Source organism: Callorhinus ursinus, unplaced genomic scaffold (genome assembly GCF_003265705.2).
Source record: "Callorhinus ursinus isolate GAN/ISIS: 27379988/994484 unplaced genomic scaffold, GSC_fseal_2.0 scaffold17, whole genome shotgun sequence".
NCBI lineage: Eukaryota > Metazoa > Chordata > Mammalia > Carnivora > Otariidae > Callorhinus > Callorhinus ursinus.
This window is the reverse complement of record NW_027397079.1, coordinates 25,041,075-25,058,717: the sequence shown is the minus strand read 5'-3', so window position 1 is coordinate 25,058,717 and position 17,643 is coordinate 25,041,075. Positions and strand designations below refer to the sequence as shown.

Sequence of the window (17,643 nt, the reverse complement as noted above, 5' to 3'; positions counted from 1 at the left end):
AGCTACTAATGTGCCACTGATTATTAATGATCCATGAAGTAACCTTTATAAATCATTATATTGCAAATTATGGACCAGCAGCTTTTATACATGTATACGCCACCTTTCTTTCTATTATTTTGGATGAAGTATCTGTGCATCTCTCAAAGGCCCTTCCATGCACGTACTAAATCCCTTTCTCTCTCACCTGCTGTACATAGAACTTCACTTCTGCCTTTCTCTTCCTGTCTCCTGCATCTACATATTTTCCTATTTGATTGGATTTCACATCAGTACGCTCACATACTATTTTTCTGTCATATTAAAAACAATCCTCTTTTGAGTTCACTTGCACCTCCAGCTATTTCTCATTTTTTTGTTTCCTTTGATAGCAAAGCATTTCAAGAGTTACCTACACACATTGTCTCTATTTTCTCTCTTCTATTCTCTATAAACCTAGCTCCCATGAATCTTTGGTTCCCCCAACTCAAAGCTGTTTTGGTCAAGGTCACCAAAGTCCTCCACATTAATAAGTCTAATGGTTAATTCTCAGCCTTTATCTTACTTAAGGATATTTGATATAGTTGATGACTTCCTTCTGTTTGAAATACTTTTATCAATGGGCTTCCAGAACCCTACATTCTCCTGGTTTTCTTTGTATCTCCCTTGCTACTTCTTCTCAGTGTTCTTTGCTGGATCCCCCTTACACTCCTATCCTTGATGTCAGAGTCCACAAGGCTTGCTTGTTTATCTTCTCATCTATAAACACTCTTCTTGTGACCTCACCCAGCCCCATAGCTTTCAAAACTATACACACATGACTTTCAAACTTCTATATTTCCATCCAGCTCCTTCATCTCGGTCTCCAGACTTACAACCTGGAATATCTACTTGAAGTCTCCACTTAGGTGTCCAAAAGGCATCTCAGAGTTAAAATTTCCAAACATTCCTCTTCCAGTCTTTTAGTCTTTTCTATTTACATTACTGACAACTCGATCCTTCCAGTTTCTCATCGTTGACTCTCCTCTTCCTCACACCCCATGCCCAGGGCCACTGAGACATCTTTTAAGCTCAAATTTCAAAATGTCTCAAAGCTATAACCATTTCTTACCACTCCCACTACTACCATTCTGGTTCGAGAAACTATGATCTCTTGCCTGACTTTGCTGCTTCTATCTTTGTACTCCAACACCATAACACTTCCCCATTCCTCCTCTAAAATCTGCCACAGCAGGCAGGGATATCTTGTTAAAATGTCTGCTCAAAATATTCTAATGACTATTTATCTCTCACTCACAGAAAATACCAGAGTTTACAGTAGCTGACAAGGCCCCACAAAATAAGGTTTTCAATTCATGCTCCACTATTAACCTCCAATTCCATGAATCTGCTCTAGCCAGCCCAACCATTTTACTGTTCTTTATGCATGCCAGACTGCTTTCAGTGGAAGACACTTGCTCTTGTTGTTCCCTTAGTTTGTAAAACTTTTCATCACCAACTTCATGGCTCATTCCCTGACCTCCTTCATGTCTGTTCAAATTTCATCTCTTTGGAGAGATCTTCCCAATTTAAAATCACAACACTCCTCAGAGCTTCCTCGCTCTGAGTCTTCTGTGCTTTATTTTTCTCCATGTCACATACCACTTTCTAATGTAATTCACTGATTTATTATGCTTATTATATGTCTCCACACAGTAGAATATAAGCTGTCTGAGGTCAAGTTTTCTCGTATGTTTCATTTGCTATGTTATTCCAAATGGGGGGAAAAGTATGTTTGGAAAGATAAAAAATATACCAGTTTTGGAATAGTGAACACATCTGGGGAGGAATGGTAAGGAATAAAACCGGATAGGGATGACCAGGTGGCTTTCATTTTAGTATTGTAGCATGGTTTGTTTTTTAACAACAAAGGACCCAATCATTTTTGTTACATGTTAATGGTAGGTACAAGGGTTCTAGTTGCATCTGTCCTCTGAACTTTCTGAATATTTAAAATATTTTATAATGTGGAAAATACCAGTTTACTAAGAATGAAAAGGTGTGGCACATCCGGCAACTATAGGTCTGAATGACTGGAACACAGATGGGGGAAGAAGGGCAAATGGCAAAAAGAGAGAAGAGAGAGAGCACTGGCCAGGCATAAGGTAGTCATGGGAAGTGTGGTTATTTTATAAAAGGGTATTTAGAACAGGTGTCATAGAGCAGTTCTTCTTAAGCCTCAACGTGGGTAGGAATTATGGAGGGCTTTGTTTTAATGTGCAAATTCCAATTCAGTTGGTCTGAGAGGGGCTGTGTCCCTTGTAAGACTGCCAGGTGAGGCCAACGCTCCTGGTCCTAAAGCACTGATAATAGGGTTCTGGGGTGTAGGATCTGTAACATGGCTACACACTGGAATCCCCTAGAGCATTATAGAAAATACTGATGTCCGGGTCCACCCCTCCCCCCAAAGATTCTGATTTAATTATCATTGAGTGTGGTCTGGCTACCACCAAATGTTATAAAAGGTGATTTTAAAGCACAACAGAATTTGAGAAAAGCTATATGGGGTCCAGGCCTGGTGCCTTCCCAGTACACTGCCTCTTCTGAGGACTCCCTCATGATGCCTATTTCCTGTAGTCTCCTTCTGAGGGGTTTTGGGGCAGAGGTCTCTGGGCTGCACCACTTGAAGCTGCTGCTCAGGTCAGGCCCCACGCCAAAGATTAGGACCCGAATGCAGACATAGGCTGGACATTTAACTGGAGTGCTTTTTACTGAATGAGGCCTGGCTGGTCAATTATTTCAAGTAGCTGACTCAATATTATATGCAATGCAAAAGCAGGGAAAACCTAGGCTTACTTCTGAGGAGGAAGCCATCAGAGATGCTGCCATCTGTTGGCCGACCAACAAATCAATGATTTGATCATTTAATTCATTTCTTATTTTCAAAATGTACTGATGGTCTGATATGTACAAGACCCATAACCTAATGGTGAAGAAGACAGATGTTTTGCAGTCCTGGTAGGGCTTACAGTGTATCAGTTATGACCTACTATAAAAAACTTATGACACCATTGTAGACTTATAACGTGGTCATTGTTGTGTGCATATTCTGTTTCCTGAAAGCAGGAGCGGTAGAGGTCTTAGGGAAAGCTTGTCTCAGATGATGGATGTGCTGAGACCTGAAGGATGAGTAGTAATCAGTGAGGGGAATGGGTAGGAGGCAGGAGAAAGCTGCCGTTGAATACTGAGTGTTAGGCTCTTTCTCGGGTGAATTTTCAGCTGCTTAAGCAATTTCCTTTCTCCTTCTTCCTCAAGTATTTTTATATCAAGACTTTAGTAACTATCATCCTAAATGTTTCACTGTTGTTTTTTGTTTGTTTGTTTGTGTGTTTTCAATCCGAAAGAGCCAACCTATGTCAGCTATGGTTTCAGACCAGACAAACTGATGAGAAGCAATAAGAAACATGATGCAGGGGAGCTGTGCTCTACCCTAGCTGCAATGTGGATAATTGTTTGGAGAGGCGTTGGAGTGGAAGGAAGGGAGAAAGGAAGTGAAGGCTGTAGGAAGAGTCTAGAGGTTGTGAGGCCAACTTGAAGACGGGTGCTCTGGATCCAGTGAAGGATGTCAGTGTTGGGGGTGTGAATGAAGAGAAGCAGCCTGGGGTGGGGGAGTTATGACAGGATTTTGTGACTAGGGGGATCTGGGGGAGAGGAGAATGCATCAGTGATCCCAAGGATGCAGACTCCTTGGCTCATATACAGGTTTCTTTCCTGTGTTTCATGAGTTTCTAACCTCATAACCACCATTTCTTGACCACGCTCCTATTACCCAATTTCTGTTATTGTCTAATTACTTTAATATCTAGTAATTCCAGACTTTTGATGGCACAAGTATCTCCAGATACTTAGTAACAGTAGGAAAAGGTGTAGGAAATCAAATTAGTTGATTTTTAAAAAAAATCTGCTGTCTTTTTATGGGAAATAGAAGACTACATAAGTGGAAGTATGTTGCTTGGCATTCCTTTTGTTCCACGTGCCTTAGAACACAATGTTGCTGAGTCACTGGGCCATGGCAGAACTGACTGAGATAGTTTAATGCTGGGAGGTGGGGGTTGGGTGGACATGCCACATAGATGGAAAAATTAGTATACTTACTTTAAGAAATATCCAATCAAGAGGAGAATTTAAAACTCAAACATAAATTGCCAAAAATATTGACAAAATATCCTGACAATTGTCTTTACCTTGGTTAATCATTCTGTTCACATATACTTGTCATGTATTAAATAGACACCTAGATATCTTTTCCTATGAGATAGTGAAATACTTAGAAATGAAGATCTACATATAATCTTTAAAAAGTTGGCAGAAACCATAATTGTAATTTTCAACTCCCACTTCAAACAACTGCCACTCCACAACTGATTTTAATCTTTAACATACTTCTAAGCAATACAAATATTAAGTGAGGAACAGGGAAAAGGGATGTTATTTCAGAATTTTTTGTTAGAATTCAATAGGTTTTCTGGTATACTTTAAAAATATTTTATTTTATTTTATTATTATTATTATTTTTTTTAGAGAGACACAGTGAGAGAAGGAACACCAGCAGGGAGAGAGGGGGAGGGAGAAGCAGGCTTCCTGCGGAGCATGACCCTGGGATCATGACCTGAGCCGAAAGCAGATGCTTAACGACTGAGCCACCCAGGTGCCCCTAAAAAATATTTTAATAGGTGTTGGGGAGAAGTGATTCAGCAATTATTGGAGAAACTATAGGTCTGACACAATGGCATTTCATGCTATTATTATTATATGAATATATTATAATACTATTACATATGTCCTAACATGAAATCAAAATCCGAAGCTAATTCAGATGATAGATAGCCTTATGCACTAACAGTACTTTCCTTAACCAAAGATTAAAAAATTTGATAGAAAACATTTTTTAATCTAAAAATATGGAGAGAAAAAAATTAAAAATAAATACATGAAGAGAGGAGGAAAGCAAAATAAATTCTATGCAGGGAAATATATTTGCATTTAAAGAGTTTAACAAATTTGGTACACGGATTTTAGTAAAGGAAAGAATTCAGCTTCTGCTAGCTAGAACAATGGCTGGCATTGTGAGATTAACTTTTCTGACATTTATATTCTATTGACCTGAAAAGTTTGATCATCTCACTAAAATTGGGAGATCAGACAACCAGAAAAAAATATGAAGATGATAGAAATGTTGAAATGGTAGAGCTCAAGGAGTTCCTGTGTTTTCTTTCTTAAGGGGGGGAGGGGCAGAGGGAGAGGGAGGGAGAGAATCTTAAGCAGGCTCCATGCCCAAAGCAGAACCTGTTGCAGGGCTTGATCTCACAACCCTGAGGTCGTGACCTGAGCTGAAATAAAGAGTTGGATGTCCAACCGATTGAATCACCCAGGCACCCCAGGAATTCCTGTGTTTTAATTACTTCTGGTTTTTTTTTTTTCATTGAGGAAGTAACTTATGTGTTTGTACTTATTTGCTATTCAGTGATTTTTACACATTTAATTGTACTAGTAACTTGGATAAATCTTACTGGGTAGGTAGAATACAAAGGCAAAAAATCAGAATCAGAAAAGTAGAATGCTTGTTAAAAATTAGTTTACTCATAATGTAGAAGTCCATTAGAAGGATCTCAGTTTTCAGGCTCCCTATTAAGTCTACCCTGGAATTGCAAGCATGGTGATCGCAATTACCCCATATCAGGTAACAAGCTCTAGTCTATATTACCTTATTTAATAGTTAATAGCACCCAAGAGATGGGGCTTCTATCCCTATTATATACAAGAAACAAAAATGAAGGAGCTGATACAACTTGAGTTTGGGGAGGGGGTTCATAATTTCTTCTTCTTAAAATTTACAAGCTCTGAGGAATCTTTTAACTTTTCTTGTTTGTATTTAGGTTAACTGAAACCCATATTTTATAGACTGTTCTTTAGGTCACTTTATCAAAGCTTGCGTTGGGGCCTATCCATATAATAATAGGTGAGGGAGTCTGATGCCCAACCAGATAACAGAGTATGAGAATAACGTGTTAAAATATAACAAGGGGACCACTTTTGATACTTTGTATTTAGGATTAGGTAGTCTAATTAGAGTTGATCCATTTGGTGCCATTCTCTTCATTCTGGACGAATTTTATTCTTGTTCTTATAATGTTAAATGTTACCACACATTTCATAAAGAGGAGGGACCTGCAGGAGGCTCAGCGGCTTTCACCTCCAAGCCTTTATCTCCATGTGATTTCAAAATTATAGTTCTTGACTTTGGGGGATGTGGTAATAAAAAGGGGCAGACACAAACAAAACCAAACCAACTCTACAACTTTACAAACAGCAAGAATTAGCTTAATGGCATCTAGCCACACTTATTAGTAAAGGGTCTAACAAGTTTGATGCATGAAATGTAGCCACAGAAAGGACAAGAAACAGTCTCTGCTAGCTAGAACAAAGGCTGATATTGTGAGATTTCAGTGGCATAATATACAGGCTTCACATAAGAGTTCTGGTCAGTGAGACATAAAGGAAGTGCTTCATTAGCTATCATAGTGCATACCTCTCAAGCTGGTACCACGGGACAGCATGCAGCAAGGACATGCGCGCAAAGAATGAGCTATTCACTCAGGTTTCATAATCTTGCTCTGTTTCAGCCTCCTGGGTTGACAGCTTTCAAGTTAAGCATGGAAGGCTCTAAAGAAACAGTCTTACATTCTTCAGTGATAGAGTTTGTTTTTGGAAAATGCCTATCTAAAATAAGGAGATAAAATAAGTTGAGTCTGTGAGCTCAATTTATTGCATTAGATTTTCTTTCCAGAGCATAGTGAGATTTTTATGATTGTTTTGAACACTTCAATAAAATAGTCCTATGGAAATACTGGTCTCAAATGAAATTATTTGCAATTTCTATGATATTCAACACTATGCAATCATATGAATATTCATTTTACTGTGAAACTCACTTTGTAAGTAGGAAAATCACAGTAAAATGCTTTGCAAAGATATTGAGAAGAAAAATCATTCTGTGTAGTAGTTTTCAGGAAAACCACTGTGAATTCAAACATTTTTCTCCATCATCTAGAGTCACAGACCTCTGGCCCTCAAGAAAACACAAAACTATATAACTCAAACTTAAATTAATGGCAACATTTCTGGATTCATTTCACACATCTTCTGTGCTTTGAAGAGAAATGTATTATAATTAGGTTCTGACTTATATTAATTTCCTAGATGCCAATGTCAGTATTAAATAGTATTGCCCAAAGGCCCAGGGACCTAACTTCATAAAATTTGCATAAAGATGCTGAAAATCATTCTCAATTTGAAGTACAATGAAAGGGAAGTAAACAAGCCTAGAAAACCTATATATTATGTTGTTATCATAGAATTTTCAAGAAAATGGCTTCATACAATTCAATTTTATACTTAACATTATTAGTTGTGAAGAATATCACCAGTGATGCACTTAAGTATATTGGAGATATTTATTTCTAAAATAACTGAGTAATTTCTGCCCTATACTTATTTGGAATTTCACCAGATATTCAGATGAAGCAGTGGGAAATCAATGCTTAAAAACATTAAAAACCTTGAAATATACCAATCAAAATATTTTATTTTTCTCTTAAAGATTTTATTTATTTATTAGAGAGAGAGCATGCACACAAGTAGGGGGGTTGGGAGGTGGAGGGGCAGAGGCAGAGGGAGAGGCAGGCTCCCCACTGAGCTGCGAGCCTGAAGCAGCTCCATCCCAGGACCCCAAGATCATGACCTGAGTTGAAGGTAGACGCTTAACTGACTGAGCCACCCAGGTGCCCCATTTTATTTTTTTTCAATCAAAATATTTTAAAAGATATGTTTAAAATTAAAAATTTAAATTTTTCTTATTTTCCAGGAAGAACAATAATTTCTTACTTAAAACACTAAATGTGAGCAATCTCTCTAAAGCCTGACCAGTCACATTTGTAATAATGTCAGAGAATATAACTTGTATTCACATGGCCCCCAAGGGCCTTCATCCGAAACAAAGATACTTCTTAATTAACAGACAAGTAAAGTCGAAGTTACTTCCTAGAATGTAGCTCTACCTACACCTATAAAGCAGTTGGTCTTTTCTTAAGTCCCTGTATTTAACTACTCTATTTTTCTCACTTAGCAAATCACAAGCAGTTTTACAGTAAAAGTCTATCCTGGAGGCAGACTATCGAATTAAACTTTAATCTGTTTTTCATAAAAACCACATGCTATGGGTTCACTTGCATCCCCACCAAATTCTTCTGTTGAAGTCCTAACCCTCAGTACTTCAGAATGTGTATCCTTTTAGAGATTTGGTCCTTACAGAGGTAAGCAAGTTAAAATGAGGTCATTAAGGTGGGCTGCCAATATTGGACACCAGTATAGCTGGTGTCCTTACCAAAGGGGAAATTTGGACACACAGACATGCATATGAGCAGAACACGAAGACAGCCATCTACTAGTCAAGGAGAGAGGCCTTCAATACATCCTTCCCTCACAGCCCTCAGAAGGACCCAACACTGGCAATGCCCTGATTTCAGATTTCTAGTTTCTAGACTGAGGAATTTTCTGTTGTTTGAGCCACTCAGTTGGTGGTTTTTTATTATAGCAGCCCTAGCAAATTAATACACCACAAAAATAAAATAATTGATGAATTTCTTCAATATTTTATCTATCTATCTATCTATCTATCTATCTATCTATCTATCTATCAGAGCTTTGCTATAGTAACATTTATAGGGCAATTCTATGTCACGCAGATCATTCTGACTTTTGTTTTCCAAGATCAAAACCATTTCTAAACTATCAGAAGTTTTATATATGTTTTACAAATCCAAGACAAAGATACAGCTACTCTAAACAATAAACATTTACTAAACTATCAGGCTATAAGATAAAAATACAGGCATCAAGGGCATTCCAGTATATAGATAATAATCAGTTGCAAGATACAGTGGAAGAAGTAACCTCCTTTATGGTCACTAGCATAAAAGTATATAAAATAAAACAAAATAAAATCCATAAAGAACCTAAATGAGGAAACTACCTGAGAGATTCCAAAGTACATTTGAATACTTGTAAAGACATGCCATATTTCTGGATAGGAAGACCCAATTTAAAAAATCCTCAATGTTTATAAACTTAGCGTACTCTAATAAAAGACTATATATATATATATATATATATATAGTCTTTTATATATATATATATATATATTTACTTTTATCCTGAAGCAAGACAGATTGGTTATAAAGTTCATTTGGAAAGATAAAGAAATAAGAACATATAAGAAACTCCTGAAAATGAGAAGAGGGGTCTGGCCCTGTGAGAAGTTAAAACTTATTATAGAGTTCATTAAAACAGTATAGTGTTGGTATGTAGAAATAGAAGGACAGACCATTGCATTAAAGTTGAAATTCCAGAAAAAAAAACACAACAAAACAAAAACTAAGTGTGTGTGGGAATTTATGATAAGGTCAGCATCTAAAAGCAGTGGGGGTAACAAAGAACATTTTGGGAAGTATGGTTGGGATCACTGGATAGCCATAGAGAAAAATATAAAATTATGTTCATTCTTCATATTAGAGAAGAAACTATAAAAGGATTAGAATGTTAACACAGAGAAGAAAAAGAATCACAAATACTATAAGAAAACATGAGTGAGTTTATGTATAATATGGGAGTAGACAAAATTTTTCTAAATATGATTAAGAATTCTAGAACACTAAGGAAACAGATGGATAAATTTGCTATAATGAAATAAAAAAATCCAACTTGTGCACGGCAAACAGCATAAGCAAATAAAAAGACAAAGTGGGAAAATCATTTGGGACAATATCAGACAAATGGCTAATACTTCCAATATTAAAGTGATTTTAAGTGCAAAATATATATATATATTTTGCATTCCTGCCAGCGATGTATAAGAACAATGATTCCCAAGAGCCTAGCCATCAGGCTATGTATTCAGATTTATGAATTTTTGTGAATCTAATGGATGAGAAATGGTATCTCAGTGTAATTTTAAATTGAATTCTCATTATTATGAGATGGAACACCATTTTATGTGGATAAGGGCCATTTACAGTTATTTTTTTGTGCACTGTCTATTCATTTTACCCATTTTTCCACAAGATTAGTCACAGAAATCTTATTGGAGATATACCTCCCCAAATACTAAGAAAAATTGGATTCCATGTAAGACCACAATGCTCATCAAAATGTGGGAATGACTCTGGTACATTCCCACAATACAATGCAGCTGTAAAGGGAAACTAGGAAGGTGTGTATTGGTTGAAGGGAAGTGATAGTCCAGAAACGTTCTTAAGAAAAAAGCAAAAAGAGGGCGCCTGGGTGGCTCAGTTGGTTGATTGACTGCCTTCAGCTCAGGTCATGATCCTGGAGTCCCGGGATCGAGTCCTGCATCGGGACTCCCTGCTTGGCAGGGAGTCTGCTTCTCCCTCTGACCCTCCCCCCTCTCATTCTCTCTCTCAAATAAATAAATAAATCTTAAAAAAAGAAAAGCAAAAAGAAAGTGTAAAGCAATGTGTAGAGTATGTGGAATATATACTTTTTTGTAAGAAAGGGTGTACAAATGTGTATTGATGTATAATTTCAAAAAGAAACTCAAAAGAATAAATAAAAAACTTTAATGCTTGTCTATAGGGAACATAATAGTAGATACAGAGAAGAAAACTAAATGTGTCAGCTCTTTTCTTTTTCCTTTTTTAAAATTATTTGTACTTGGGAAGAATTTGTGGAGTAAAAGAGCCTTGAGAGCTGAATCAGCCAAATGCAGTGAACAGACCTCACTATAAGCACTGCAACTTGCAAAAAGGCATTTTTGACACAGAGAAATTTGAATACAGAATAATTATTAGATGATATTAAGGAATTAGTATGTTTTAGATGTGTAATCATCATGTCATTATATTTTTAGAAAGGCCTTACCTACTGGAGTTACAAACTGAAGTATTTATGGATAAAATAATATTATATGTTGGGTTTTACATACTACAGCAGGGGATAAAATGTGCAAGGGAAGAACTGATATCTTAAAAGCCTTCAAACCGGACATGCATTTGACCATCAATTGTAAATTCTGGAATTTATCATAAATGTATAGCTATGAATGCATATAAAGATTTAACTAGAGAAACATTTATCCTGATAATTTTTAGGAGCAAAAAAACCTGGAAATACCTTGTGCCTAAATAATTTAGTTAAATAAATCAAATATGTTGAAATTATGTTGAAAAAGAATTTTTACAAATTGAATGGAAAAGCCATATTATTACTAATTGAAGAAAATGGTTTATAAAACAAAATATCATCTAGATTTTATTAACAAAAAATTATTCAAGGAAAAATAGAAAATGTTTTATAAGTGTTTGTAGTATAATCTTTGGGGGATCAGAATTCAGGTAACTTACTTAAAAATCAATATTAGTGGCTTATCCTTATCTTTTAAAGTACAAAAAACATATATTACCTTTGCAAAACAATAATTATTAAAGTAAAAGGCAACTCTGCATAAGGCAATCAATTTTAGAAAAATTATAGAAGACACACAGGAAACAAGAATGGAAAAACTGAGATATTTGTGAGGGAAAAACACCTTAAAGAAATGAAGAACCAGTACTGTCCTGTAAGTTGAAATAATTATTTTAACATGAGTCATGTAAGATTCTTTACTCTGCAAACATCGTTTCTCACAGTGAGATTTCTGACACAATTCATCTTAGACCCTTAGGAGAAGAAATAATATTTCATTTTGTTTGATCCACAGAACCAAGTACAGTGCTGTGAAGTTTATGTAAAGGGTAGAATACTGTTGAAAGATTTGTCAACTTAATTTCCCTTATTCATACACTAGATTCCCTCCTGGTACCATGAACACCACAAGGGCTCCAGGAAGGGGTACAGGCTAAAGGCCACCTGGGAAGGAAGGCGCTATGATACCTGAAGGGAGAAGTGTTTGTCAGACAGGAAGAAACTGAAAGTGTGTCCTTCTCCCTCCAAGAAAAGAGAAAGAAGAGAGAAAGGGAACCAGACAGGAAGACTAATTTATTTTGACCTCCTCTCTCTGGGGTTAAGCCCCATAGCTGTAAAGCACATTTGATTGTTGAGGAAAAGCTGGAAAAAGAGCTTTGCCCTGCTCCCCATTAAGAACTTGGAAGGAAGAGACAGTGTTTGTAAGGCAATAAAAGTCGTGCCATCTAACACCTAATTTCTCTCTTTACTTCCTGTTCCTCCCATCCCCCCACTCCAGGCAGTCTTCAGCCACAATTCCGTCTGTAAAGGACCCCAACATTCCCATCAGCCCCTAAGAGATGCTTGAGGTTTCTGGAGGAAAATGTTGCCAGAGGAAGTCACCTGAGTGACAGTGTGCTACACTGTGGGTGCCAAAGCACCTTCTCTCTGGCACTTCTCACACATGCTTTTGAAAGAAAAAGAGCCAGTCTACAGGAGGAAGCCAAAGTACCATGGGTGTCCAAGGTAGCCAGCAGAGGTTTTGACAAGTTCCCCTAACCTTCAATTTTGTCAGGACCCTAGAAGGAATGTGACTGACTGTACCTTGGAAAACACCCATGTTAGAGTATTAAACAATTTGTTGGGTCATGCTGATTATTACCAAAAAAATTATTGATAACAGAACATTCTCCCCAAATGCATCTGCTTCTAGGATAATGTTATTAAAAATAGCTTACTGGACGATATGAATATACTTTATTATAAAGTATAGCTCTTTTGATCAATATTTTTGGGGAAAATATGGGTTATAATGAATTACATATAAATATTTAGAGAATAAGGTAGGTTTTTAAAATAAAAAAAAATTAAAAATGAAAATCTTGAGCCCTTGAGATGCTGGAAATCACTTGGAGCTATCCACAAATTATCTGCTACCTCTTTTTAAAGGCTAATATTATATGATAAAATATTATCTGGGTTGAATCCAAGAAGTTGCAATCTCTTTATCATCAATGTGAAGCTGGTTCATATGTGAAAGATGCTTTTTGAATATTTCAGACTTTTGACCCTTTGCTCCTAAAAAGATGAGCATTTTTTGGGATAACATTAAATATATCTGGTTAGACTTGACTAACCACATGGGGGCTAGGGGGTTAACCCAGGGAGCCCATTCTCTTGAAATTATCTCAGATACTTACTAAGACCTGGACTCATATATTTATTAAGACCTAGAAAAAGCCAATCTTCAGAGTCAACATATTATAATTCATGAGAACAGTTATTAACAAAATTCTACCATGTTTTTAAAAAGGCTCTCTTTAAGGGATATGTCATGGGTAGAAGAGTAAATTGGGGTGGGCGGTTCAGAAAGATAAAGATTGCAGTTCCTTGAGCTGGTAGTACACTAGATCTGTGTGAGGTTATCTTTATTTCTGTTTTCACAGTCATTCAATGCATTTATTTAACAGATTTATCCAATGCCTTCTAATGTGTCAGGTACCTGGTGAGTACTGGGCAACACAGGCTTAGTTTCTGCCCCCATGGAGTTTTTAATCTAGTGGGGTGATGGGGTGAGGGGGCATCATCATATAGCTGCAAACCATGAAATAAAGGCTGTAAAGAGTTTGGGGCAGGGTGGGTATGAAATCCTTCCTGAGAAAGTGGGACTTGAAGGAGAAACAGTAATAAATCATATAAAGAGAAGGGGTGTTGACGTGCCAGTCTGAGGGGAACTGCCTGAACCAAAGACCTGAAAACCTGTGTTTGGAAAAATCCGAGCACAGAATGTCGTCCCAGTCCTGGAGCACAGAAAGTTGTGCAAGATGTGCTGGGAGGAGTCTTGTGGGATGGTTTCAGTCGTTCGATATTTATTCTAAGACATGGTCTACAAATAGGTGGTCTGGCTATACGATCTGCAGATGTGTTTTTGCCTGCTCTTTTTGGCCAGCTTTTTTGGGGGAGGGGCGGGGCATACATTCTCAAATTAGAACCTGCCTATGCCCACTAGCCTCACACACGTACACTTGTGAGACCCCTGAGGAAAAACAGTTTGCTAGCTTCTCTCAAGGACTGATAGATTTTGTACTTAAAACAGCACCAAGGAAGAGTCGCTACAGAGCAAACGGAACCTCCGCTTTTGCAAGCCCAGCGTAATCCGCGCCTGCTCAGGCAGTCTGAGCTGGAGAGGGCGGGGAAAGAGGAGGAGCTCAGCGCTGACACCCACTGCGCATGACCGCCCTCGTTGCCAAGGCAGCCGGGAAGGCGTAGCCCGGAAGAGGATCCTTGCTGAGCTGCCTGCTCCGGCACCGACCCCTGTGGACTCCGGCGGGACCCGTTCCTGAACCTGTCTTAATCAGGGCAGAGCAGATGAGGAGCCAAGTCTGATGCAAAGTGATAGCCATTCGCCTGGAAGCCTGGGGATTGACAAGAGCAAGGGGAACTGGCCCAAACAGACATCAGGGCTATGGCAGACCTTTCTGACGAGACGCTGACTGATGAGGGACAGAGTTCCAGTTCTTTCAGCTCCTCTGGAGGACTGCCGCCCTGGTCCCATGCCTCTGGGAATGGAAGGACTATGCACTTGGAGTATCGAGACAAACAATCTGAGCTTTCAGACTACCAAAATAATGAAAACAAGTTCAGTAGAAAATGGATCAACTATCACAAGGGCAAAGAAACTAACTCTGGACAATACCAATCAGACACTAAACTTCGAACAGAAACCACTCAGGTATCTGATGAAGAACTGAATGCCCTGCAGTCTTTTTGTGCTGTTAAGATAAACCTGATCCATCGCAAAGCAAACTCTAAGGAGAAAAAGAGGAGCAGACACCAAAAGCCACAGCTTAGATTGGATGCAGAGGCTTCGGAGAAAGATACCTTAAACTGTACCGTCCCTGATGAACTTCTGAACAGAATCTACCTAAAAAACATGAGGACAATACCAAAACAGGTGGCGACAGCTAAGCAACACATTTCTTCTTGGTGTCCCCATTGCAACAGAAAAAGAGCAGAACTGGCCCAGTCTGCCTTTCTGCGACAGAAGAAGACTTTACTGGAGTCATTTCTACTCCAAGAGAAGATAGACAAACACCTTTATACCAAAGACTTTCTTACCCTTATTGGAGATGCACATCAGGAGGGTTTTCCCAGGCTTTCAGATGACCCCAGAATAATCTGGAAAAGACTGAATGAGAAAAGTCAGATCAGATACTATGGTTTTGAAAGGTCAGATGCAGAGCAGATGTGGCAGAATGAAAAAAGCGCTTGTCACTCACGTCTTCTCTACTACTTGACCAAGCCACCTACTCTATCCAAACAGGAGATAGAGTTTACCAATGATAATGTGTAATGTGGATAAATGTTTCTGTTGTGTATCTGAATAATCATCATTTTTACAGGCCCTTAGGAAACCAATTTAAGACTTAACTTTGCTTCCTTCACAGATACGTGGACTAAAATCTCTCCATCCAGTACTTTTTTTTTTTTTTTTTTCAGATTATAGAGGGCAACGCTGTAGTTGCTATACTACAAAATGTTTACAAAAATCCAGGAGAGGGATGTTGGTGGTTTAGACTAGGGTTTGACAATACAGATAGAAAGAAGTACAGAGATATAAGAGATACTTAGGAGGTAATAATTAACAGTCTTTGGTGAAGAAATGGACATGGGATTTAGTAAAAGGTAAACGTTAAAAATGTTACTAAGTTTCTGCCTTGTGCACTTGGATGAAAGATATCATTAAAAGGAACATTGGAAAAAGATCTTTTTTGATGGTAGTGATTAAGAGTGTGATTATTTGAACATGGTTAGTTTAAGGTATATTTAAGACATTTACATTGAGAGGTTGGGAAATGTCTGGTTATTTGTGCTTGCAGTCTAGAGTAAAGGTCCTACCTAGAGATTTGAAATAAAGCGTGGGGTGGAATCACTGACCTATAGTTGGAAATTGAAGTCAAAGATATGGTAAACTTTTCAAGAAGAGAGTGGAGTGAGAGAGGAGGGGCTATGAGCAACTCCTGAGAAATTCAGCAACTAATAGCTGGGTGGAAGAGAATAAGCCAGCAAAGGAAGTTGAGAATGATCATAGAAGCATAAAGGAAGCCAGAAATGTGTAGTGTTACAGAGATCAAAGAAAGAGAACATTCCAAAAAGGATGGGCTAAGTATGCTTATGCAACAGAACGTTCCTGTGAGATAATTTAGTTATGTGTTGGACTCTGTTGACCTTAGCAACAGCCACTTCCCTTATGGGTATTGGCGAGACAAAGTAGATTGAGGAATAAATGTAAGGTAAGAAGATGAAGACTGTGAATACACACTACTCTTAGAACTTTAGCTCTGTGGGGAGAAAGGGGGTAGCTGGAGATAGATACAGAATTGAGGGAAGAATGCTTGCAGAGAGTGCTCTAAAAAGTCATTTTGTTCATAAAGATTTTATGAAACTCTTCTTGTTCATCTGATGAAACAATAGCGACACTAGAGAATACCTAGAGAATGCCATGGTATTTTGAAAGTACATTTATTGGGAAAAGTTTTAGATGGCATTCTGAGAAATCATATCTGTTATTTCTCTATAAACATATAAATCCTTAGAATTAGTGACAGCATCTGGAGGTCATTTTTCTACATGTCTAACACCTAAGCTATCACGGTCAAAAATAAATTTGTAAAAAACAGCACAAAATAGTTTTTGTATCATATTCCAATAATACTCTTTAAGTTTAGACCTTCATTTATGTACAAAGATACTGTTTTGTCCTGTAGAACTTAGCATATTTCCTCTTAGTCATTCCTAAATAAAATGGAAAACATTACTATTTTCATAGTAACTTTTTATTTGAAATCCACATTATGTCATGCTTCATCTTTGCCATCTCAATATATTCACATTTCACATAATCAAAATTCTGAATAATTTCCCATTTAGAATTCCCCTTTAAAGGTCATAATCCACCCCCTTTGTAAACTAAGCTGGAAATCTTAGAGTCATTATTTATTCCTGCTCTTTTTTATTAACAGCCCCCGAGCTAACATTTTCAGCAAGACCATTGGATCATTCTTCTTGAGTATCTTCTGACCGTGACTTCTTATTTCCATTTTGTTACCACTTTCCTCATCATCTCAGCCCTCTCACTCCTGGCTTCTCGCCTCTTCACTCCATTACCTACACAATTGTCAGAACTATGTTTCTAACACACAGACCTGTTCAGGTTATTCCCTTGATTAAAAAAATAATGATTTATCAGGGCAATAGAAATAGCTCAAATTAATTAATACCACATAAATGTTCCTTCATATCTGGCCCATGTTTACCTGTCTAATCTCATCCTCTGTGCCTATCCACCCCCCCCGCCCATATTTAAGCCTTTCCACAAAACGTGCACTTCCCCGAGCTCTCTTGTTCTTTGTTCTACTATGGTTTACGAGTATGCCTTTGTGTTGCTCAGATTCTCTTAATTGCCTTTTATAGCTGGCATACTCTTTTTTTTTATTTTTTATATTTCATTATAGTAAATAGGTAATATACTTACATGATTCAAACAATCAAAAGGATGTCAAAAGGCTGAGTGTGCAGTTTTCCTGCCACCCTGTTTCCATCCCACTTCATTCTATGCTGGCTTGCTAGAGCCCTGCGTGCCAGAGTTAATTCTTGCTGGATCATGAG

At 37.7% G+C, this 17,643-nt stretch overlaps 1 protein-coding gene across 1 annotated transcript; it reads left to right on the top strand.

The window, feature by feature from the left end:
* The first annotated feature begins 14,251 nt into the window (after window positions 1-14,251).
* Window positions 14,252-15,740, top strand: CUNH8orf48 (chromosome unknown C8orf48 homolog). The gene has a single exon (XM_025885984.2). The coding sequence runs from the start codon at window positions 14,441-14,443 to the stop codon at window positions 15,326-15,328; it is 888 nt and encodes a 295-aa protein (XP_025741769.2). The 5' UTR covers window positions 14,252-14,440; the 3' UTR covers window positions 15,329-15,740.
* The last annotated feature ends 1,903 nt before the right edge of the window (window positions 15,741-17,643 follow it).